Raw genomic sequence first — 26,494 nt, forward strand, 5'->3', positions numbered from 1 at the left:
TTTGTTACAAATCTAATAAGTATAAAGAAAAGTAAAGTAAATGCATTTAATAAACATTAATATTGCAGTTTTAATGCATATTGTGAAAAGTGCGGTTGTGCCAAATAGCCGCAAGGATGAAAATACAATATGATTAATACATGTACATAATTAAAAAAATTGATTTAATACAAAATGATAACAATGCACAAAAGAAAAAAGAATTTGAATGCCAACCCTAGAGTGTTTGCCCAGCTCTGCCCAAGAAAACAAAAGACCAGACACATGGACTAATGTGACATAGAAAAATGATTAAAGAAAAAATCTTACAATTTTGTTAAATGAGTATAGCTGTGTATTACAAAAAAAAATTCTTACAACTAACTTAAAACTAACTTATATCTGTAGAGATGAAATGGAAAATTAAAGTAGACAAAGAAAAGGGAAAAGTATGTTGTACCCATACTCGGTTTATACCTTTTTTATGGAGATGATTACTTTTGATGATTCTCAGTGAAATTTCCTTGTTCATTCTTTTGGGGAGGTTAGCATATCCTTTTATCAGGGATCAAAGGAGAGTGTCTTCATTGATTAATTCAAGCCTCAAGATTCTTGTTGCATGAAGCCTTCAAGAAATTCTTATGTCCTTTGCTATTGTCAAGATCCACCTCTCCTCTGCACTGTCTTCTGCAGTCTGAACTCTCCTTTCCAGTCTGAAAACTGTTACCTCTCCCCTTTAGGGCCTTATGCATTTTCTCTCTCCACGGGACAGTTCAGAACATTAATCATCAACTGAGTGAAGTAGAAATGAGGACAAGAGAAAATTCCAGAAATGGAAAAAGACAAGAACCAAGGACAGAAGCTACAAACTAAAATATTCAAACTTAAAATTATGGCATACGGCCACAATATAAAAATATGGAAATTGCATTTATGTCTGTGTGTATAGTGCTTCAAAGTTTGCAGATGCATTGTCAAAGCATGTCTGCTGATTAAAACAACAGCCAGATGATGCTCAGTCTAGCACAGTGGTCTCCAAAGTGGGGTACGCATACCGCAAGGGTACTCAAAGTGATACTTGAGGGTATGCCAAGTTTCCCTTCAAAATATTATATGTGTGTCCTGTCTGCAGTCTGTCTAATCTTATAGTCATCCTCCAGAAGAAGTAAGCTCATGATCACTTGCAATCATACATGGGAAAGATTCAAATTGCAGGTAGCAGGAAATTTAGCAGGAATTGTGTGTATAGTGGAAATTGAGCAAATTTTTTTGACATAAAAAATATGAGTAATTTATTTCATAAACATAGATTTTATATGTACATTTTTCTAATTTATTTGAAAACTTTTATTGCAGATGAGTGAGATTCATTTAGACTCAGCATTATATTGTATTATATTATAGGGGGTACAACTTATAATTATTTTCATCTTAGGGGTACATGATCAAAAAAGTTTGGAGATCACTGGTCTAGAGAATAGATGTAAATGTATATGTATAGTACTAGTTTTTGTATGTGTAAATTTATATTTAAATTAGCATAAAATTTTAATGACAATTTAATTTTTGATTTTTATCAATTCTGCATCAGGGCCCACTTTGTCCAGTTGAATTTAAGATCAGGTGAGAACTTGTGGTTGGCTGAGGTGTTGATCCAACAGTCAGTCACTTGGAAAGCACAGAACAGAGAACTTAAAATTTTGACATGACTAGAGCATAATTCCTGAGAGAAAACTGATCAGCTACAGAGGATAGATCATGGGATGAGAACTTTTTATAAGTAAGATTTAAATCCTCGAGAACAGAACTTGGATCTTAAGGAAGAACATTGTGTCCCTGAGACAGAAGTTTTTAAAGGGTTCTCTCACTGATCCTGTATTCTGATTGATCAATGATATCCCTCATCATTTTCTGATTGGTTCATCCTTGTCTCCAGGTTACAATTCTAGATCTTATGGACCACAGAAGAGGTAGAGATCAATATTCAACCCAATGCCATTTCCTATGCTGATCGGATAGTATTTATCAGATCAAACTATGAAACCCATTCTCATAACTCATGTCTTTTGTATTTACGTTTTTAACATCAAGAATTTATAATCATCTCCATGAGACATTGTTTAATTAAATAAATCATTTTTCTTTATTGTTTAACTATATTATTTTATTTCATTCAAAAGATAGGAGTTTAACTGTCCAACAGGGCAGTTAAACTCCTACCTTAAATGCTTCATTAGCATTGTAGGACTTAATTTCAAATTCTATCAGGGACACACCTGAATAACAAATTTTAATCATATTCACAAAAAAATACAAGAATACTTCTTGTATTTTTTTGCTATGTTGTTGCTATGGTGTAAAATATAAACATTTTCACACTATAGCAACAACAATTCTATCTTGCAAAGTTAAATTTTTATTGTAGGCTCTTCCCTGCCTCAATATGCTAAAAGATACAATCATTGCCAGATGGACCTTACATAACTTTAAAACATTCTTGATTAACTAAAAAAATGATTAAAATTTGTTTTTGGGATTTAATTAATTAAGAATTATTTTAAAGTTATAATTGTCACTAGAGGAACTTTAGGTTATCTACTCTTTATTATTTTGCATACTTTATAATAATTTTACAGCTACTTAGTAAGTATGAAAAGCCAGAGAAACCGCCAAAAACCATAAGTGATTCTATGCCGGTACCTCTTTTAACATATTAAGATGGGGAAGAACTACAATAAAAACAACAACTTTGCCAGTTAGAATTGTTTTTCCTGTGGTGTGAAAATAGACATATTAATGAATATTTATCATGTTTTTGAAATTTATAAATTATATGTAAAAACATAAAAAATACTTATTATGTAATTAAAAATACTTCAAAATACAATGTTTTCACTAGAATTTACCTGTAAGTTTCAGTAGTCCTGTTAGCATATTTTACAAGATCACAAAACTTTAAAATTTTATTGACAATGTAATCAATATCCTGTGATGGAACACCTCTTAAATTAGCAAACAATGTCAATGTTTCTCTTCCTGTTAAGTGATCAATGAGAGCATCAAATTGTGGACAATAACCAATGTCTGATAGGTACTGAAAAAATATAAAAATATATCAAATTTCTAAAATAACATAAATATTGTTTTAATAACTAAAACGTTTGAATTGTTTTTAATAACTAAAACGTTTGAATTGTTTTTAATAACTAAAACATTTGAATTGTTTTTAACAACCTTCCTCAAGTAGAATATGTAACAGTTCAATTGCTTATATTTGTATTCTAGAACATAGACATTTTAATTTAGGTTTGGCATTCTGTTATGAATTCTACTTGAGGATGGTCATTAAAAACAATCGAAAACATTTTAGTTATTAAAATTTCTGCTGTGTTTTAAAGTTTTTTGTGTGTGTTTGTTACTTTATATAGCAATTGTGAGCTGGTTATAAATATTGTTATTTAGTAAGAAGTTTTAACTTGTAAAATAAAGAAAATTTAGATTTATATAAATTTTTCATTCTATTACATACCCTTACTCTAGTATCAGAATTTCATGTATCTGCATTCCTGTTATAACTACTAAAAACACTAATGTTTAGATTATTCCAGCATTTAAAATTTAAAAAAATGAATGCTACAAGCTTCAATGTTTGAAAATGAAATTTGTAGAAGAAAGCTATATAAATTTGAATTTAAAACCAAAGATTGACCAATGGAATACACCCAAATGTAGATGTTACAATCTGATTTTATAGCAACTTATCAAATAAGGTCTTACATGCTTGGGAAAAGTGTTTTTCCTCCTTAAAGTTGATACACAGCCTTTGTATGTCTGATTTAAAAATTTCAAGGATCTCCAGTAACTTGAGTTGTTCTGTGTTTGAAGTTCTAATCAAACTTGCTTGTTGTAAATCAGATTGAATTTCATTGCTACCCATATATATCGAGATGGTGCTGATTTGCCCTCTCAATATATGTGGGTAATGCACTTACAAAAACTATATGTATACTGTGTGTGTATAAAGTAGACTCTCCCTTATCTGGACTGGTTAAAAGCAACTAAATTTTCCAAAATATTGTACACTACTTTAAATTTTATCTTTCCATACTGCAATGTATATACTTGTATTTTTTAATGTTCTTTTTTTTTTTATAAAAATTGCCTTGAAATTCATAAAAGAGCAAATGCATCAACCATAAGTGATGAGTCTTATTTGAAAATTACCATACTATCTTATCCAGATTTTTCTAATATATGATCACTTTATAACATCCTTTTAATAACAATTTGGCATAAATGACAAGCTTTTAATAAATCTGTTTCTTGTATGAATACGTATCAAACCAGACATACTGCTCTAACGTCATTACCCTCCAATAGGTTTCTTATTGTTTGATCTCTTGAAAAAGTCAAACTTGATCATAACTTTTTATTAATTTAATAATAATAAAATCTTATTTATTTTTCAATACTTCACAATTGTTTTTGACAGACTTCAAAATCGAAGAAAAATTACTGTCCAGTTTTAGATGCCACTGGACAAAGAACAGAATTCTTAAAAGCTGTAATCTGGCCATCCTAACTCACAATTGTAATCGACATGTAACCAAAAAAGCAAATAAGATTTCTGAAAACTTTAGTTTCAAGAAAAATAATTTGAATTAGATTACATTTACTTAATTTTTTTAAATCTTCTCATTTTCATGCACAAAATTCTATTGCTAATTCATAAAGTAACTGCTTCTGCAGCAAATCACTCAATTATCCACAGACAACCTTGTGCAGCAGCAAAAAATGGTTTATTAGCGAGATTGTGGCCAAAGTTTTCATCTCTAAAATATGAGCGTCGAACGTCACTATCTCGTAAGCGGTACTCAATGTTTGACATTTACGTTTTAGAGATGAAAACTTCAGCCATAACCTTGCTATTAAAGTGAAAAACTAACATATCTGGTCATATTAATATGTAGGTGAAGTAAAAATTCTCTCATTTTTTCTTATATTACATTCAAATAATAATTATCTGAAATTTAATTCATTATAATTTATATTAAATAAGATTACCTTATTTTTGTTGTTTTGAAGACCACCTCTGTTGTTATATGAATCACCAAAATTGGGTATCAGATCACCAACCAGCATACGAAATACAGTTGTTTTTCCAGCTCCATTTACTCCAAGCAAACCAAAGCATTCCTTTTTATGTACAGAAAATGTTAATTCTTTGACAGCGCAACCAGATCCGAAATAAGTTTTTGTTAAATCTTTTACTATTAAGACTTCATTATTAATTTTGTGCTCCAAATAAAGTGCTTTCACTCGAGATTCCTCATTTAATATGTCAATGTCCATATCAAGAGAAATGTTATTACTTTTTTTTTGTTTTAATTTCTTCATAACAGTAAATATTTCAGTACATTTATTTAATAATTTAGATAAAGTTGTTTCTATCAAAATTAGTATTATGAAAAATACGGCTCCATCAATAAACAAAGGCAAAATAAATTCTGGTAATGCCTTATCCCAATCAACAGTTCGTGTCAAACAATCAGCAAGACAAATTTTGGCTGCAAAATAGACTATATTATATATGTATGAAAGTTAATTTCAATTTTGTTAAATTAGTATAATTCTAAATCTATTTTTAAAATTATAGCATTAAATATATTGAAATATTAAAAAAATTTATTGTCTTCAAATATTATATCTATGTTAAGTAAAAACAGCTAGTAAGACTGCATTAATTAAAACTTCTGCTGCATATATAAAGGGATTACCGTAATTAATTTCACGCATTAAGCAAGGGATACCTGTATTTTAATCTCTTTCTTGCTTTAAATGTAGAACTGATTCAACAACAGAAATTTAAGACAATTTTTAAAAATATTTAGCTTTCTGTTCAGTTAATATCAAGATTGTCCTTTATGTAATGCAGTTAATATTGATGGGATAAGCATACAGTTCATATACACCTCATCATCCTAAGAGTCACATGATAAATAATTAATTGCCTATTGATATCCATATTAACGCTAACAATTAAATCCTGTGTTTGTTTTTTTACTGTATTTTATAGAATATAAGATTTCAGCACAGAATATTTAGTTTAGGAAAAAATATCTAATGTATTTAATTTAAACCATACTGCTCCTTTGGCACTCTGCCCCAACATCTTTACTGTATTGTAGTTAAAAAAAAAAGTAAATAAAACTGTGCATTCTAATTTTATCAGATAAAAAAAAGAGTTAAAATAGTAAATTAAAATTAAAATTTACCATTAAAATATTCTATGTGAATATAGGCAAATGCTGCTTATCTAAAGCAAAGAATAATGATAACATTTTTATTCAAGAGTTGGGCTAAGTACAGGTTGCCTGTAACCTACCAAAGGCCATTTGGGAAATTCATTAGCCTAATGGAGATTTCAACTTCACATATAAGATGTAGGGCAATTTTTTCCAACTTTTTTTTTTTTTGAACAAAACTTGCATCTTAAATAAAATATTATATTTTGATCCATTTGTTCCGTATTTAAAAAATTGTAAATACAGAGAGAGTGCTATAAAATTCAATTGTTTTCTTTCAAAGTTTCTCATTTTTTTTATTGTCTTTTATCTCTTAATAATCATACTAATCAGATAAAGTTGAGTATGTTTGTGTGTCACTTTGATTAAGTTATTTTTATTTATTAATCACCATTGGTATCTAATATTAGGATTATCCTAAGCAAATTTTGTTTATAATTTAATTGCTTCAAATTATTTTTAATCATAAACTTATAATATTGCAGTAGCAGTATAAAAAATATCACACTTTTGGAGGACCATCTGCTTCAAATGGGTTAAACTTTCTCTCATATGACCAAATAAAGTGGTTTCAGAAGCAGAAGTCCACAAACAGTGTGATGAGAAAAGAGAGAACTGTTAGATTTTAGAAAAAGGGGTTCCGTTGGCCAGGGCTGTAGAATCAGAGTCATGAAATTGGGAGGAATTTCTGGCCAGAGTTGGAGTTGGGAAAAATGTGTCAACTCCAACTCCAGCATTTTAAATTTAATTTAGTTTTTTTTTTTATTTAAATGATAGAAAATTTATTTTATATTTATTATTATTTTTAATGTATTTGTATTTTGTTATAATTCATTTATTTTAAATACAAAATGCATCAATTTAATTTATTAAATATGTAGTATGCTTTGTAGTATATGTGTTTAGTAGTAAAATTATTTTGACTCAATTGAATATGAATATTATTGATTCATTCCTTTCTTATCCCCGCTCTAAATAAGTAGTCTATTTTTCTGAATGAGCCAGACTAATTGATTGAAGTATATATTTTTCTTTTCTGAATAATGGGCTGATGTAGCTAAATCACACGCTTTTCAGTTGGACTAACTTTTCTGGAAAGGTGAAATTGAAGTGCAAAAGCTGTAGAATAAAGATATGTAGATGTAGAATTTTATCACACCCCTATTTCCTCTTATTAAATATTTATTAAAAATTTATTTTTTTATATAAATATTAATGTAAGTTAAATATTAAAAATACTAACTATAAAAGTATTTGGATAAATGCCCAGGGCTCCTTTCAGAGTTCAGAGTAGGGTACTCCCTATGAGTGCCTCTGCCCCCCATAAAATGACTTTGTATTTAATTTTGCCAAAGTAGGCCTACTAAAATTATCAGGAGTTGGAGTCAGAGTTAAAAAACACACATGCAAGGTAGAAAAGAAAAAGTTTTAGTTTGCATGATAATAAAGTACATGAAAAACAAGGGGGATTCCAGCTCAAGGGGTTTTGGACTTTTACAGTCACCCAAAATACAGTTGTTGGTAGAACAATAAAAATTTTCACAACTAAAACAAAAAGAAGAAAACCGACAATAGTAATTACAAAAATATTCCTTAACACTAATTTACAACTAGAAGGAAATAGAAAGTATGGAGGGAAGAGTAGCCAAATAGTGAATAAGACAGAATAGGAAAGAATACCCAGGTCATTCGGTTACTATGAGGACCATGTGTGAGCTTTGTAAACACCAGATACTGTCTTCTATCTTCCTCTCACTCGGTTCTAGAAGGGTTTCTTTTTTCATCTAGTTGATTCGAAAAACAGGTCACTCATTCTGAATCGTTGAACTGAAACATCAGTTCTACCACTCTGACTCCGGTCTGGGAAATTCAAAATTTTGGCTCTCAGTTATAGTCTCACCTGTCCTTTGGACACCAGACACCACAATGTGTCTCTCTTTCTGAGTTCTCTCCTCAAGCACCCGCTCAAAAAGTAACTTTCCTTCACTATATATACCCTCAAGTAACCTTGTATTCATTGTTGATAAATTCTAGGAAGTGTCCCTCACTTCCAAGAAAGAAGAATTAAGAAAGTAAGAAAGTTCTCAAAGGTGGAAAGAACAAAGAACAGGAAAAGATGTCAGAAGAACAAATGGGCAAAAGAATACAATATGATGAAGAGGCACAGAAAAATTAAACTACAACTATGTAAAGCCAACTGTTAAACATGGTGGTGAATCAGTGATGGTTTGGAGATGTTTCAGTGCAAATTAGTAGTTATTGATGGAAGAATGAAGAAAGAAGACTACTTTAACATCCTGAAAAAAATTTGGAGGAGTCAGTTTTCAAACTGTGGTTGGACAATAGCTTTGTTTTCCAGCAAGACCATGACCCCAAACATACAGCAAAGATTGTTACAGATTATCTTCAAAATAATGTTACAGTAGAGCATCATTTATCTGAAAGCCGATCAACCGAAATGTCAGTTAACTGAAAGTGTTCCAGTTGGACTGTGTCGTGCTGAATCGAACGTTTTTGATACTAGATTAACTTCCAAAATATAATTTTTTGTTTTAATATTTTTCAATATATTTATTTTGTTTGTACAAAATAAAGAAATAATTTTTAACAATACAATAGCCATGATTATTATTTTAAAAAATTTATGTTAGGCTTAACATCGATGAAAATTCAACTCAAAGTGACATGCATCGTAGAAAAATTTCAACATGGGATAGGTTAATATATTTTTTTGTACATAATCGGTTATCCAAAAAATAAGTTATCCAAACAACCCCACCCAGTCCCCAATTGATTCGGATAAATGACACTCTACTGTATTATGAAATTAGATTGGTGTCCCCAATTTCCAGATGCCTATCGAATTGAAAATTTATGGAATGACATGGAAAATCAGATGGCAAAGAGGAAGCCATAAAAGAAGGCAGAAATGAATGAACTCAAACAAAATGTTTGGGTACAACCAATCCCTTTGGGGCCAATCTTTGTAAAAAGCTGAGAGCCAGTGTTGCCATCTTTTTTGAAATTTTGAAAAGGTGGCAACTATTTTTAAAATTTGTTTTGTCAGCCAATCTTTATTAAATTTACAAGTTCACTTTCTCTTTTTTGGGTTTTCAATTTCTTGAATTGTTATATTAAATAATTAAAATAGAATTTATGAACTTTTACTGTCAGAATTTAGAATTTATAAACTGAAACTGTCACATTTGCTTTACAATAAGTTTGTTCCAACATAAATCTCTGGCTGGTTTGAATTTGAAACTGTACGAGGCATGCGCAATGTCATTTTACAGCCAAGAACTGAACAATACGCATGCCAATTTTAAACCAGTTAGGGACTTGTGTTGGAGCAAACCTAATATATGCCAGAGATATTTGCAAGTTTGAATTTTAAAAGTACATTTTCTGTCACTCTTAGTCTAGGGATAAGATGGGGATAAGTTTGGGTGGGGGTGTGAAGTTAAAGTCTTTAACCGTTAAAATAAAATACTCACAAATATTTTTATAAATTTATTTTGTTTCATCATAATTTCACAATTTCTATGAAAACCAGACAAATTAATAATTAATCTGGACTTTGAATTTAAAACCCAGCTCTCTGGTTTACATCTGTGCCCATTTGTTAAATCTTCCAGATATCATTGAAGCATTAGAAGCTAGAGAGGTTGACACTTGAAGAATCTCTAAAAATTTTTCAAACAGCAGAGGATTCTATACAGAATCTTCCTGGTGTGTGTGGAGACAAACTTCGCATGAAGCTAATGGTGCTTTTGGATAACAGTGGTTTTTCTGTGCTTCACCAAGTTAATAGCTGTCTAGTTGGAAAATCGTTAGAGATCCCTGAGAGCTTAGAGATTAGATTAGAGATTAGAGATCCCCGTTAGGCTTGCCAATGTACCTTTGCTGAAATACTGTCCCATAACTACGGTTGAGGCCAAAAGAAGTTTTTAATTGTATAAAAACATTCTCACTGACCATGGACACAGTCTGACAGAAGAAAATATTAATAGATTTCTTGTATGTGCATGGTCATATTCAAACAGTTTATAATATTGTATACTGCATTAATTAATAAAATAATAATAAAAATAAACAAAATNCGGATCATGAATTTAAAAACTATCTTGCCCAGATGAAAAATGGCCTGGTGGAAACACTACTGATGGCATAAATGCAAAACATGTCTGGCAATAACTAAAAGCACAGGAGGTGCCACATATTAATTTAAATTTAATAATTGTGAAAAATGTTCACTGTGTAAACAAAATTGTATGATCAATTATTTAGTGAGTGTGTGTGTGTATAGTCATACTGCAATGTAGCACACCCTTAAAGTGTCACTGAACACTTATGAACAAATCTTCCTTCAAATATTAAAAATAAAAAACCCTTCAGTATCTATGAATTACTAAATTTATGATTATGCATTGCAAACAACATTCTCATCACCAAATCACAAAGCTTTCAAGCTCTTAAACTGAAACTTGTGTTTAGATCACATTACTTTATGTAATTCTTATTGTTTGAAGTATTGAGGTACTTCAGTTTAGTGGCAAACAAACAGTGGCAGTAAATTAAAATTTGACTGCAACCTTACAAAGAACTTTTTAATTTTTCATCATATTTGAAAGATCTCTAACTTTTTGCCATTGGCATTAAATTTTGTCATTAAGCTACAAGTTAAGGATTATTATATTGCTCCACTTTCCTTTATTGTACCGTGACAATCACTCACCATTTCTGTATATAAAATTAAATTTTCAGTTACAAAGCTTTTGTTTATAAGCTTCTAGAATGTTCCATTGGGTTTATTGCCCCTCCAGACAATAAACCCAGTGAGGTAGCAGGAGAGAGTATATATTAACTTGTGGTGAGAGAGTGACTCTCTTTTATTTTCAGTGCCATTTCTGGAAGAACACAAAGGTGATGAAAAGACTGTGCAAAAGAAGAATTACAAAAGTTAATGGACTCCACTTCAATCAATGAGATGATCAGGAGAAAATAGCAATTATGCGAAATGAAAATTTGAGGAACTTCTCCTGTAATAGTGCCTCCTCTCCCATGTATTTGCAATTGATTGTCATGTAAGAAAATTCATGGATTAGACTAATACATAATTGTCACAAAATGATGAAATGTCCGATTGTAACAGGAACCTAATGCATTGTAATATTGAATATCCTCTGAATATTGTGTGTATTGGATTGATATTAACTCAAATATGTGTTCAGAAAATAAAAACTTACAGTACTAAGTTTGTTTTCTAGATTTCTAGTTTTTACATTCTAGATCTAATTTGAATGTTAAATTGAATTTTTTCATTAAATTAAACTTGTCGTTAAAAAAATTATAAGGTTTTCAATTTTTAGAATTCATATTATGCTAGAAAATAAAAAATTTAAATATTATATTAAACAAATATGTAACAAAATTAGTAATTCTCAAAACAACATAATTAAATGTTCTCAATAATTAATATTAGTTGAAATATATAAGAATTTTAATTTACATTAAAAGTTTTTATAATTTAAATAAATATTAAATTCATTCAAAAACAGTTTACTTACATGGGCAACAAGGAGTATATTCTGTTCTGTTCATTTTATCACAGATTTTATAACCTTCTTCAAAACTTTCACATAAGAAATTATTGACTATTGTTTCATGAATATCAGATAAAATTAAAGTTGATGAGAAACCAGGAAATATTTTACATATTTTATATAATGTTTTTCTTGATTCAGGAGCATAATCACTTCTCCAAACAAACATAGAGGACACAGCAGTTAATAATGTTCCTTCAAAGATAAAATAAAAAAATATATATTAACAAATAATATAATAGTTATATATTACAAATTTATATACATACACTGCATATCTATCCAAAAATTTGCAGAAATATAGAACAAAAATTTAAAATTATTTGCAGAATTAATGTTTGTAATTTTAAAAATACCCTCATTGACAAAAAGTAATGCACTGAGACAGTAGTGCACTCAAGATTTAATCTTGGGCAGCCAAGTTGAATGGATAAAAAGTTTTAATGCAAACTCAATAAAATTCCCATTTTATGTGACCGCTAATTCATAAGTAATATAGAAATAGAACTCACAACACAATATAAAAAAAAAAAAAAATTAATTTTAATTAGGAAAATAGTTTTGAAGGTGCCAGAGCCCCTTGGCCCACCCTCTCGGTGCACCATTGCATCAAGATAATGAATTATTGGAATTGAATGAAATTTTAATGGCATGAATGTAATGATAATAGTAATAACCTTAACAACCCCCAATATCCCATGGATATCAATAATTCATCTGGGATGTTGCAATCTTGCAGGGACATGCATAATTTCAATAAAAATGGAAAATAGTATTTTTATAATTTAAAAAATATAGAAGAAACTAAGTTGCTTTCAATTCCAATCACCAGGAATAAAATAGTCTTTCTTTGCAGAGATGATCTTTTATTACAGGCTGTTTTACATAATTTTGATGCAAAATTATGTAAAACAGTTAAAACATTTGCTCATAATAAGCTAATAATTACAAAAATACATAATTTCAATTGAAATGGCAGACAGTATTTTTGCAATTTAATAAACATAGAATAGAGGAAATACCCCAAGGGCCAATAGCAATTGGGCTCCCCTATGATTTCATATTCCTTGAAAATATATGATGTAATTACTGCCATTCATGTTTCTTTATGAATAGGAAAGCCTGAAAATCTGCCAGTGGATGTCCATATAACATCACATAGATTACTAATATCATGTGTATATGCATTTGGTTAAGATATTAATAAGAATGCCACACATAATCCAGTAGTGGGACATGTGTATGACTGATGGATATATGATGGAAGTTGTTTGGATCCGAAACAATATCTACATAATATCTGAATATCCATTATGGTTACCTATGGAACTTTGTTGGGGATGTGATTACAATATCAAAGCAAAGAAATATTTCTTAAGGAACAGTACAATTTAAATGAATCATTAACATCTTATAGGACCTACTCTTGCTTGGATATATGCAGCAATTTATCGAGCATGGTGGCACACAAACATCTTATACTATCTTGCAACAGATTTCTGACTTGTAAATGGTCAAAGTTGGCATTCCATCTAATCTCAAAAACACTTGATTGGACAGGTAAAAAGTGTGGCAACATGACAAGACATTCCTGGGAAACTGTTGTTGTGTATGGCTGAGCATTGTCTTGTTGGAAAACAGTTGTTTGCAGCCCTGCCATGGAAAGCAACATGAGGGCACAGATTTCCTGAATATACTGCTGTGCAATATCCTTCATACCACTATTATGGGTAACCATCATAAAAGATGGCTCCACAGAACAGCACAATAGCAGTGGAGGCAGCCTGCTTCTCAACAATAAAGGTGAGCTAGTGGTCCTCCATTTCTAACATGGTGGTCATCTAATCCTAAACAGAACCAGGATTCATCATGTTGCTATTTTGTAGCAGTCCATGTTTCTGTCATGGCACCACTGCAAATAGAGCTGACAATTTTGGGATGCTAATGGCAAGATGAATAGCAATTGCCATGCATTCAAATTTGCCTAATAATGGTTGGAAAGATATAGGGTTCTGTAGCAAGGTTTCCACTCTGTCTCTAGATGGTGGACAAAGCTGCTGTTGCAGTTATTTATGCTTGTCTCTCAATCAGATAATCCTCTCTCTCTTGGTGGTCTGTCTGGGCATCCAGAGACTGCCTGCCATATTTGTGTGCCTCATATATCCACTGCCCTAACATCTACACACAATCAGGTGAAAACAGCCCAGATGGCAAAAAATTCAGCAAAATCAGCCATCCTTCTTCTCTTGGTCTAATGATATGGTCTTTCTCAAGAAGTGCTCATGCACAAGCTGTTTCAAAGTATTGGCTATGTGTAATATCTTTGAGTGCATCATATAGATAAGCCTGACATTCAAAGACCTTCAAACAGAAGGTACACTAAAGATTCTGAATATAGTAGACTTTCTTTCATAGGATAATGGGGGTTGCAATTTTAAAGCACTTTGGTGGCACTATCTGGCCAACAATCAGACCTCAACTGTAATAATTTACATAACTGTCTGGACATAGATGTTTACTGAGTTTTGTAATAATCAGATAATTTTATCTGGGTGTGTAACTTTATATGTCAGCCATATAAACATAATCTATTTTAACTTGTTCATGAATTAAATTTTCCTTTCTACACAATTGTTCTAAATTTATATATGATTTAATTCAAATAAACATTTAACAATAAAGTTAACAAACTTCTGGTCCAGACCAGAAGTTTGTATATAGTAAATTGGGGTCTCTAACCCCTATCTGGTCTTATATATGATTTAATTCAAATAAAATAAGTCAATTGAAACGTTCCCCGCAACAAAATTGGCTCGTGTGAAACAGATTACACCATTGCAACAGTAGTATTTCAACGAACTGAATATAGAATTAACGTTGTACCATTTGTTTAATGGAGTTAATCAGGAATTTTTGTATATTTTAAATAAATTTTTATGTAATAATATATATTATAAGAATAAAATTAAATTAAAACGAAAAGTTCGAAAAAACTGTAAACAAATAAACATCTCCTAACGGTAAAATAAATTCAAAAAACGTGACGTCAAGATGTTTTATCCAAAATTAAATTCAGTAAATTTCATTCTTCTCAATGAATTTAATTTACATATATTTAGTCACGATGATTTCTATGCATTTTAATGAATTTTTCTTTATAAAATATCACTAAACAAATTTAAATATTCATAAATTTATCGTCGTTATACTTCATTAATTTAAAAAAAAAATCATAATAAGTTTTCGAATTTTTTCGCTTAAATTAAGTTTACAAATTAATTTTTTTAATAATTTTTAATAAATACAATTTTTAATTAATAATTCTTTGAAAATTGTTGAATTTTTAAGAATTTTTTCTAAGTTATATGCACTAAAATAACGATATTCATTATTTTATGGCTTTAACAGGTCATAAATAACTAATTTTCTAGGCATTTTGGCATTTATATATGCCTTTGTTGTTGATTTATCTTAACTCAGTACTTAATTAGATAAGANTGTCATACTCATGTTTTGATTATTATTTATAAATAGATAGATATTATTTATTTTGACAACTACAAAAGGAAAGAATAATGCAAGATCAAAATAATCATTTAGAATTATATTCTGATCTGAAGTTTCAGATTCAGGTGCCAATTTTACAAATCTGTATTCATGCATATTTTTAATTGAATCAGATATAAAATTAAGCATTTAAGTGGATAAGATTGATCATTAACTTTAGAACACAGTTATTAATTACTTGATGATAAAAATGAAATTAAAATAACCAAAAGTTAGTCTAAAAATTATTTTATTGAGAAAAATCTTTAAAATATTTTTTAAAAGTAATGTTAATTTTACTGTTTATAACTTTTATTGTACAATAGAGGTGGAAATGTGAAAGGTATTCATGTTGCTTTTTGCTAGAGGTAATTGCATGCAGATGGTAAATTAATTGAACAATAAATAAATTAGCAAAGAAAATGAACATCCAAACCAAGTATAGAAAAGAACAAAACAGGATTTATATTTATAACATATCAACAATGAAAATGACTTGAATCCTCACTGAATAAATTGTGATTTTTATAATTAGAGCAAGTCTAGTACCAATATGAATTAACTTTTTATTTTTACGAGTGCAAGATATGAATAAAAACAAAATTATGACAATAATGTGTTGTTTCTAGTTGTTAAATTTTTTGTTTGATAAAATATAAAATGCAATCTGCTTCTGTTTTATGAATTATATTTAACTACTTTTCCTTTTTTTTTTTTTTTTTTTGATGGTTGGATATTTCCAAATTAATTTAATAAGAACACCTTTTCCTTCTCCAGTGAAGTTTCAATACTTTCTTACATTCACATTCTCAGTCATTTTTGTGACATAATAAAGCAATTTATTTGATTGGTCTTCCAACATCTAACAGCCGGGAGTAACAATGGTAAACATAATAGTCAAAGTTTTGTTAAAAGTGTGGCTACACGCCTGTTTTCTTTTATTAATATTGTTATTATTATTATTAGTCCGTATTGTTTTAGTTTAATCAAAGGAACAAAAAAATCGGAAGAAAGGAAAATTCTAGAATTTTCCTTCCTTCCGATTTCTTTGTTCTTTTGTCTCGGACTTCCGAGAACTCGCCTCACCCCTAACCCATCAGGGGGTAACCTTAAAACAAAAGGAGAAAACGGGGCAGGAAGAGATGGAAAAACAAAAGGTTTTTAGACATTCTTGGGCCGGACTCCGAGAGAGAAGGACGAGCGGCAGCAGACTCCGAAACGGAAAGTCGGGAAGCGCTGAAGAAGGAGGCCATAAGAATCGGATTGGAAGAAAAATCCGATTGTTGACTATAGAAAAGGAAACCCCAAAACGGACCCAAATTGTTCTAAAAGGAGAACAGCTGCAGAAAGAAGACAAGACAAGGAACGGTGGAGAACCAACAGAAAAATTGGGTACCCTCTGTCCTTTAGTTCTTCTTACTTCCCCTTCTACCTTTCCTATCTTTTAGTTTAAGTTAATGCATGCAAATAGATTTGTCGGGAAGTAGTTATCGGAAAAGTAACTACCGGTCTATTGGCATATCTGATCGCTCGGGATTTTGGAACGTTTGTAGGTAAACAGCGGGAATCCGAACTTATTCTGTATATATATTAATGTTAGCACGAAATTAAACTTGTTTAATTAGTAAAACGTATCTGTGTTTTCCTGTCCGCACTGTACATTTTCACAGAACTTTAAGGTTTGAATGATGAAAATCCAGCAAGTTAGTTAAGCTCTCACCTTTCAAAAATGAACAAAGCAAGAAAAAGTCTAGTTTAAACAAAGAAAGTTTTTTTTTTTTGCAAAATGGAAAACAAAAGATGAATTGTGAGGAGAATGTCAAAGTTGAGAGAAATTTAGTAGAAGGAAATCAGATTTAGTCGCAAAGTTGACCTCTCTTGCACCCCTCTGAAAGGTTTCAATCCAATCAAAAGAGGAATCAAGAGAAAAATGAATAAAAATGTGCCTTTCAAGGATGCAAAGTTCTTTGTACTTTTGCTCCAACAATTTGGTTCTTCCATGCAAATTTGCTGTTAATTTTCCATCTATCTTGGAGTTATGTTCGCTCTCCAGGAGTTATTTTGATTCTTCGAGATTCATCATTTTCTCAAGGATTATCCTTTTGAAGCTGGGACATCAATCTCACCAACCTTCCGAGACGGACCGAGAGAAAACATCCTACAGAATGTATGGACTCTCTCTGTTTGGACTCTCTTGCCTCAAGAATTGTAGCAACAAAGAATAAAAAATTTTTGTAAGAAAACCTTTAATAATTAATTAAATGGTAAAGTATGGTAAGCCTGTCTCTGAGTATTTCTTGCACACACACAATTGTTGCAACCCCTTGACTGTCTTGACAGTCGCAAACAGTTGGCACGCCTCACACATATTCATTTGATTTTTTTAATTAAAATCATTGTTTGAAATCTACAGTTTTGTCATCCATAAACATTTTCAAGATAATTATGCTTACTGTATGGCATGTGAATTCAAAACGGTTTGCCATTGCTGTATTAGAACATTCATTATAACTGAAGTTCAAATGTAGAAGTGTTCCAATTCAAAATTACAGATCTAAATTTAAAATTCTTAACAGCAGATGGCTAGTAAAATCCAAAATAAAAATAAAAATTATTGAAAATATAAATATAACTTAAGAAACTATTATACACATAACAGAAAAATTCAATATACACAATAATCAGATTAATATAATGTACCTTCTTAATTAAAGAAATAACTATTTTGAGCATTTGTAAAACTAGCCATCCAAATTTTAATTTATATATACTGCTATTCCTGTCCCTCCTGTTTTATTTCCTTCCCTTTCCTAACAGGATTGTACAATGGCCTCCAAGCCAACTATAATGCATCTGCATCATTGTAATAAGAGGGACAGGAATAGCAGTATTTATTTAAATTAATGTTACAGCCCAATAAATAATCTGGCAGTTTGTTTGGCATATCTAATAGAATCGGATTAATGTTTATGTTGTTATACATATGTAAGGATGTACTAGTTCAGGGCCGCCGTAAGCGGGCGTGCAAGGCGTGCACCGCACGCGGGCGGCACGTCCAGGGGGCGGCAAAGAGCCTTTCTGGCAAGCTCAGCATAGGTAATCGTAGTTAAACAGGGGGCGGCATAATCGGTATTGCACACGGGCGTTCAAACAGCTAGCGGCGCCCCTGTACTAGTTACTGTAGTTACTTAAATTAATTGATACAATTTTAGCAGTGAGTGAAGTTTAAAAATATGCTAATGTTTTTTACCTGGTTAATGGGGTCATCTTCAGTCATGGACAATTCATAATGAAATCCACTTCACTTCCAATTCCACTTTTAACTGTACATGCCTGAAGATGTTCCATTAATCTGATTGAAACAGCATTCTTTAAACTTTACCCATTGTTAAAGATGCAGTAAATTCAGTAAAAATCATTGTTAAAGATGTAATTCAGTAAAAATCATATATAATCTCATGTCATAAAAGAGTTTCTTGTCTTGAAAATTGTTGAAACTAATATCTCAAATACAATAGTAGAGATAACAGAGACTTGTCATACTGCTACTGGTAACAGAATGCAATTTTATTACCAGTAATAAAGTTTCATCCTGATGATAGAAGTGTCATTTTAATCTACCAGTAGCAGCGTGATAAGTCTCCACTATTGTATTTGAAATACTAGTTTCAACATATATAACCTAAATTATTCATTTAAAATTAGTGTACAGGGTTACAATATTTTATAAATAAGTATGATCAAATACTTAAAATAAATTATTAGTGTATAATATAGTGCCTAATATGTATATTAAAAGCTTTATATACATACCAATTGCTTCACTATTTACATCTATAATCGATTGTAGACTGCTGCAAATAATCAATGGCAACAATAATAAAAAACTGGAAACTATAAAAACAGTCATATCCCAAACAAAATTCATCATCCAATAAATAAAGCCATTGATACCACATATCTTTTGCAACAATTTAGCTTTTGAAACTCGTTCATGATGAGGAAATATCACAAAAGCTGATGATAAAAATGTCAATGCCAAACTAACTAAAAATTGGGAACTCAATTTAGATTTAAAATCATTTTTTATATACGTTTCTAAATCTGTTTGAAAATTAAATGGATGATTTATAATTTCTATATTTGATTTATCATCCTCTGTAACAAATCTCAAAAGAGATGACGTTAATAAATTAAATGAAATTGGTTCCAAATGATAATTTATTCCATTAAACCAAGAAGTAATAGTAATTTCTGAATCGTTTCCTGAAAAACTTGCACCTACAAGATCTTTTTTCATGTAATGTTCAAGATCTTCTGCTCTTTGGAAAAGATATTCTGTAGTATTTTTTGCTTGCATAATATTTGCAGTTTCACTTTTAAGTCTTTTTTCATAACTGTTTGATAATACATCCATTATTGCATTTTCTGAATCCTTAGTATAAAATGCATCTACATCACCAAAAAGAGTTTTCAAATCTAAGACAATTGCATTTTCTGAAACTTTAGTAAGAAACTCATTATTTATCAAAACTAGAGCAATAATTAAACAAAATGGCAAAAGCATTTGAAATAGCAAAAGAAAATAATTATGTCTTGTATAATGAAATCTTTTAATCAAAAGACTTTTTAATTGTTGCAATATTAATTTCATTCCGGATAATTTGGAAGAACACATCAGATTTATGTCTAAAAATAAACAAAATATATTATTATTTAAAAAATAATACAAATATATTGTAATAATAAAAAAAGAACATACTTTCATCTTGATATTCAGATGTGTATTCATTTTCATAGCAACTGAATGTATTCAGAGCATTATCTTCTAGCTTTTGAACACTATTTAATTAACAAAACTAAATTTTAATATGACAATTATTAATTTGTGTATAAAATTCGAGATAAAAAATAATTTTTAAACAAATTTTATGAAAAAAATACACCAGAAAGTATTCTAAAAATGTGATATTTGCAAAAAAAAGTTTAAACTCATAATGAATTTCTAATTCTTTGTTATCTGAATATCTAAAAAATGCTCAAATCAGAGAAACATTTGAATTTTATTTTAGTAATAAGCATGTTTGCATTAATAATGCAGAATTTGCATTTTATTTTTTTTTTAAATTGTAGTTTGTTCATTATTAATGATTATTTAATGACTTAATTTTGAAAGTTGTCATTTTAATTTTTTTCTATAATAACAAAAACAAAGACACTGAGTTCAGCGTTACATGCATTTTTTATCGCTAGTACTTTCAACGAACTTATTGTCGTCGTCCTCAGGCGAATACAGATATTTACCAAAAAAATTTTTTTTTGGTAAATATCTGTATTCGCCTGAGGACGACGACAATAAGTTCGTTGAAAGTACTAGCGATAAAAAATGCATGTAACGCTGAACTCAGTGTCTTTGTTTTTGTTATTATATATTAATTTGGCATGTTAGTCATCCTATTGATTACTAATTTTTTTCCCATTACAAATATAGGAAATTTTCAGTAACAGTTTTTAATTAGTCCTGTTCACTGGAAAAATTAATTAAATTCTTAAATTTACACAAATATGTGTGAAAAAATTTATTGTCAAAATTGATAATATTTTATGTAGTATTAATAGGTAACTATTGTAACATGTTAAGAATAAATAATATAATACAGTGGTACCTCAGGTTACGAATGCCCCAGCATACGAAATTTTCAGGATACGACATGAAATTCGAACATATTTTTGCTCCACAATACAAACAAAAACTCACCATATGACGTTACATTAGTTCGCATTTTTCATTTGTTTTTCTTACTACAGTTATTTTTTTAAATGTATTACTTGGCTTTAATTTGAATATGTTTTTCGCGTTGGAACGAATTATTTGGTTTTACATGTAGTCGTATGGGAAAAGATGATCCACCTTACGACATTTTCATGATACGATCTCAGTTTCGGAACGGATTAATTTCGTATCCTGAGGTACCACTGTATTTAGCATAACTTACCACTAAATGTTCTTTAATGGAGTTATGTGATAGTTTTGTCAAATACTTAACTAATAAGTAACAAATAGAAATTTGCTTTAAGTTCTTGTAGTTATGTTAAATGATAATTATGCAATAAGAACCCAAAGGGTCTAACTCAAAAATCAAAAAAGGAATAATTAGTAAGGACCTTTTATTAAACATATGCTTGACAATTGTATTGAAGATGGTCTGATATACCATATTTGCCATCACAACAAATGTTTTTAGAAACATTTTGAAGTTTGAACAAATAAATTAAAATTTTTTTTTTCAGTCAGTGGGGGGCTTAATCCCTTATAGTCCCCTTGGATTTGCCTCTGTAATAATGCCAAGCTAGTCATATGTAAATGTATTATAATATGATAAATTCTGGCACAAAATAAGTTAAATAGTCATTAAACCAAACTTACTTTCTTCTTTCACCAAAATATAATATTTTATAGACAACACTTTAAACAAATACTGTACAAACAATTTATACATTAATAATCACTTCAAATGAGCTAGATACAACATAAAACACGAAAACCTTTAAACTCAGCAGATGTTTTTGTTGAATTGATGTTTTAAACTTTCTTAAATACTCATTGTTGGGTTCAAGATTGTGTGTAGGTGGAGATACAAAGAGATGCAAGGCATATGTTAGAACAAAAATAAACGTTTATGTTATCCAGATGTAAGCTGATAGTAAATGGACTAAACATGAGTAAGACCAATGACTAAGTAAAAATAGTTGCATCTCTTTGTATCTCCATCAGTGTACAATATTAAATCTGATAATGACTGTTTAAGACAGCTGAAAACATTTTTTCACAAAACATATCTGCCATATTTTATAGTTTTCAATATTTTTTTGATTCACTAACACAAGGTGTGTTACCATTTCAACACTTGGCGACATGGTAACACACCTAGTTTTAGTGAATCAAAGAAATTAAGAAAACACGGTTTCAGAAGATTAAAAAAGTTTTCAATATTTCAAAAATTTACTACAGGAACTCCCCTACTTACAAAATTTCAGATTTACAAACAATTCGACCATATGTCTAAACCTTAAATTTTCATGCATATTCTGAAGTTCTCTTGCCAGTCATGGGATAAGTCTTTAGCCAATAACAAATAATCAATGTGGTCTTATTTCTATTGCATATCATCATTTTTCATTTTTGCGTGAATTCTGAGGTTCCATTGCCATCACAAGGTGACATCAAAGTTAGTAACATTGGAATGATGACATTCATTTTCACTATTGTTTGCAATTTTTATAAACTTTGATGACTAGCACTTCAAAAATGTGTCCAAAATGTAACAGTGAATCTAGCGGTAGAGATAAATGCAAGCGTCATTCTATTACCATGAAAACTAAACTGGACATTAAAAAACTAAGTGTGTTAGGTGCAGATGTCCAATTGAAAGTGGATGAAAATGTTTGCTTGAATAGTAAATGAAATTTTGCTGGTTTCCAGGTTATTGAGTCAGTTGATTTTTTACATATTAACCAGCAATCAGCTGTTATCTTTGTACACTAATGAACCTTAAATAAGGAATTTATTTAAGGTTTATCAGTGTACATTATTTTATTGTTTTAATTTTCATATTACTTTTAAATTAAAGAATGATATATGATAATCAATTTTAAGATATTATCTCATCATACAATATCTAAAAATTATATTGTATACTGATATATATTGTTTACATGATTTCTTTCCTTCAGGTATTGCTGTTTATTATTCCAGTATATAAATTTAAAGTATACAAACAAACTTAATGATTAAAATAATAAATAACCTATCATTTCTAGAAATTTCATATGAATGATTTATTATATTTTTTTTATTCTGAAAATAATTTTAAAAATAAAATATATTTTCAAAAAAATTGTATTTCTACATAAAAAATTTTTATACTATTACAGCTTATGTTTCTCTATAAAATATTTTATTGTAATTAATTTGAAAAAAATTTTAAAATATAATACTAAAATCTTATTACTTAAGAAATATATCTTCCATAGTTGTTACAGTAATCCCACATGATGTAATTCCTAATTCAGAATATGAATTTTCCAAAGACTTGAATAACTCGGGAAAATTTTCCGACGAGAAAGAGAGAGAATAAATCAATTCCTGATCAAAATTGCTGACCATATTTGCCTCTGGTATATGAATTTTAATTCTTTTAGTAATCTCATCAATCTGACAAATATCAGATTTTGTAACATGAAGATGATAGCCAGTTCCTAATTAAATAAAAATTTTTTTATAAATCTAATAAGATATAAATTATTGAAAATAAATTTAAATTTATAATACCAAATTTTTTCTTTAAAAATACAGAGGATCCAAAACATTTAACAGATCCTTCTGTCATAATTGCTATGCGATCACCAAGTGCATCGGCTTCTTCCATATGATGAGTAGTTAAAAGTATGGTACGTCCTTTACGCAACTTCAAAAGTGCATCCCAAACTACACGTCTAGACTGTGGATCCATTCCAGAAGTTGGTTCGTCTAATACTAATAACTAAATTATTGAAAATAAATTTAAATTTATAATACCAAATTTTTTTTTTAAAAATACAGAGGATCCAAAACATTTAACAGATCCTTCTGTCATAATTGCTATGCGATCACCAAGTGCATCGGCTTCTTCCATATGATGAGTGGTTAAAAGTATGGTACGTCCTTTACGCAACTTCAAAATTGTCTCCCAAATTACCCGTCTAGACTGTGGATCCATTCCAGAAGTTGGTTCGTCTAATACTAATAACTAAATATTTATAAATATTATGAAACATTTATAATTTTCAAATATTTACAAAAGTAATTAAATAATTTATTATAAAATGAAAAAATTTCTAATAGCAAATTGATGTAAGGAGAAATAATTATATTTAAAAACAGCATAATATAAAGCTGTTTGACAAAAGAAAATTTAGATATTTCTGTGAGATTGTCTTTTAATAAGAAGTAAAACTGTTATATTTTATTCATGTTTTTTAATTGAATTTAAGCATTAAAAGCATTTATTTAAAAAATTTTAAAGCATTTTCCTTTAAATCCAGCTTTCCTTACAAGCCTTACGTATAATAGAACATTTTAAAGTTAGAAATTATACATTACAAATATTAAAGAGTAGATTTTAATAATTTTATGATAAATAAAAAAGCAAATACCTTTGAACCTCCAACAACTGCAATAGCAATAGATAATTTACGCTTCATTCCATCCGACAGATTTTCTATTGTAACATTTCTCACTTCTTGCAACTGAAGAAGATCTAATATTTCATTTATATTTGATTTTACATCTGTTGTATTCCTAAGCTAACAAATAAAATGCAAAACAAAATAATATATATATATATTTAAATACAGTATTTTATTAATAAAGAACATCAAATGAATATGGGGTAAAGTAAATAATAACTGCCCTCAGTCACCTCAAAAAGAATATGAAGTATAAAATAGCCATGTCTATTATTTGAATTAAACTGGTATAGTTTACATTTACATTTTTGTTACATTTTGAAAATACAAAATTAAAAAAATAAATGCAATCTTTACAATAATAGTTTAGAAATAGTGTTGCAATAGTATCAATTACAAAGCTGAATTATTTTCACTGATAACTCTGATGTGGTTTATGCTTTTTTATACATTATTGAATGGGCCATCATTTCTTTTGTTAAATCAGTAAAATCATATTTAGAAAATGTGAAAAATCCTTTGTGAACCACAGACATTCTTTTGCAACCATCATTTTCACCCTAAATCATCAAAGATGTGTATATGTGTATCTTGTCTTTAATTCTCTTGTATTCATCTTCTTTATATTTTATTAAATTCATACTTTAAATGGCATTATTATACAAGAAAGATGAAAAAATTTCTAGTAATTATCCCCTGTAAATTTATATGGTTGTGCTTCCATATGGGTCAGTTCCTGATAGCACACAAGCCCAAAACAGATATGGAATAGTCACAGTTCATAATAAATGTCTTTAATAGAATAAATATAAAAAAACAAAATTAGTACACAATAGTTATGATACCAGTTACGAAGACCAGGCTCCTGTTCTACTGAGAATTCTGATGAGTTGCATATATCAATAAAATGTAAGTATTAAACTAATGTAGTGATTCTCAAGCTGTGTGCTACAGCCAATGAACCATTATTTTAGTTATTAGTGACATGCTTACAGCATACATGGGGTGCATTTTTTCATTTCCCTGCCTAAATTGTGTATCTTGAGATTCATCTCACTAAAACTTTTTAAATAAATTATCATGATTTAAATTAATTCTGTACTTGCATGTTGTAATAACTTTGTTCATGTATTTGGAGTGGTCACATATCTTATATATGACTAGGTTAGACAACTGTTTGTTGTTCTGTGTTCATCTGAGTTTGCAAGCTCACATACCAGGAATCCTTTATTCACATGGACAATAAGGTGAATTAGCCTATTATCTCTTGATAGAGCTTCCATTTTTATTTCTTTTGAAGACAGTTTGGAAATATTAAAGTGTGACCTCAAGTACACAGAAGTAACACAGAAACAGAAAATGGATTATAAACAAACAAAATTAATAATTTTACAATGTAACTATGTACTGAATATGGATTATCAAGGCTCAGGAATACTTGGATTTTCAAAGATTTCATTCCAATAGAACATAATTTTTTTTTAAATTTGAATTACTGCAACAGTATAAAATTTCATCAATTGCTTATTGCAAGAATTTATGTAATGAAGTTAAAAAAAATTAATTTATTAAAAATTGTATTCATGCTATGAATTTATTTGAATATATTATCATTGCATATCACTTAACTTTCTAAAACAACTTGAATGAGAATATGCCTACCAAAGTATGAAAACATTTTCATCATGTTACTTATGTTACTTTAATATATATAATAAGATATTGCCATTTTTATTAGTTGATATCTTTATTGTGACAACTGACTCTTTTGATAGTAATATTTATTATAAAATTCATCTGTTTTAACACAAAATTGATAACTTTTAAAAATTA

General features: G+C 29.3%; 1 protein-coding gene across 1 annotated transcript in view; it reads right to left on the reverse strand.

The window, feature by feature from the left end:
* LOC111631100 (ATP-binding cassette sub-family A member 3-like) overlaps positions 1-26,494 on the reverse strand; it is a 50,577-nt gene that overhangs the window by 12,280 nt on the left and 11,803 nt on the right. The window contains exons 8-16 of the mRNA XM_023375295.1: positions 24,629-24,778; positions 23,766-23,976; positions 23,446-23,692; positions 20,196-20,275; positions 19,234-20,122; positions 15,449-15,536; positions 11,852-12,107; positions 5,044-5,546; positions 2,886-3,073 (exon numbers count right to left, since the gene is read on the reverse strand). Of these exons, the coding sequence (XP_023231063.1) occupies positions 2,886-3,073; positions 5,044-5,546; positions 11,852-12,107; positions 15,449-15,536; positions 19,234-20,122; positions 20,196-20,275; positions 23,446-23,692; positions 23,766-23,976; positions 24,629-24,778 (2,612 nt within the window). The remainder of the gene's footprint in view (positions 1-2,885; positions 3,074-5,043; positions 5,547-11,851; positions 12,108-15,448; positions 15,537-19,233; positions 20,123-20,195; positions 20,276-23,445; positions 23,693-23,765; positions 23,977-24,628; positions 24,779-26,494) is intronic.

Source organism: Centruroides sculpturatus, unplaced genomic scaffold (assembly GCF_000671375.1).
Source record: "Centruroides sculpturatus isolate CEXI.00-Female unplaced genomic scaffold, Cexi_2.0 scaffold664, whole genome shotgun sequence".
NCBI classification, from domain to species: domain Eukaryota; kingdom Metazoa; phylum Arthropoda; class Arachnida; order Scorpiones; family Buthidae; genus Centruroides; species Centruroides sculpturatus.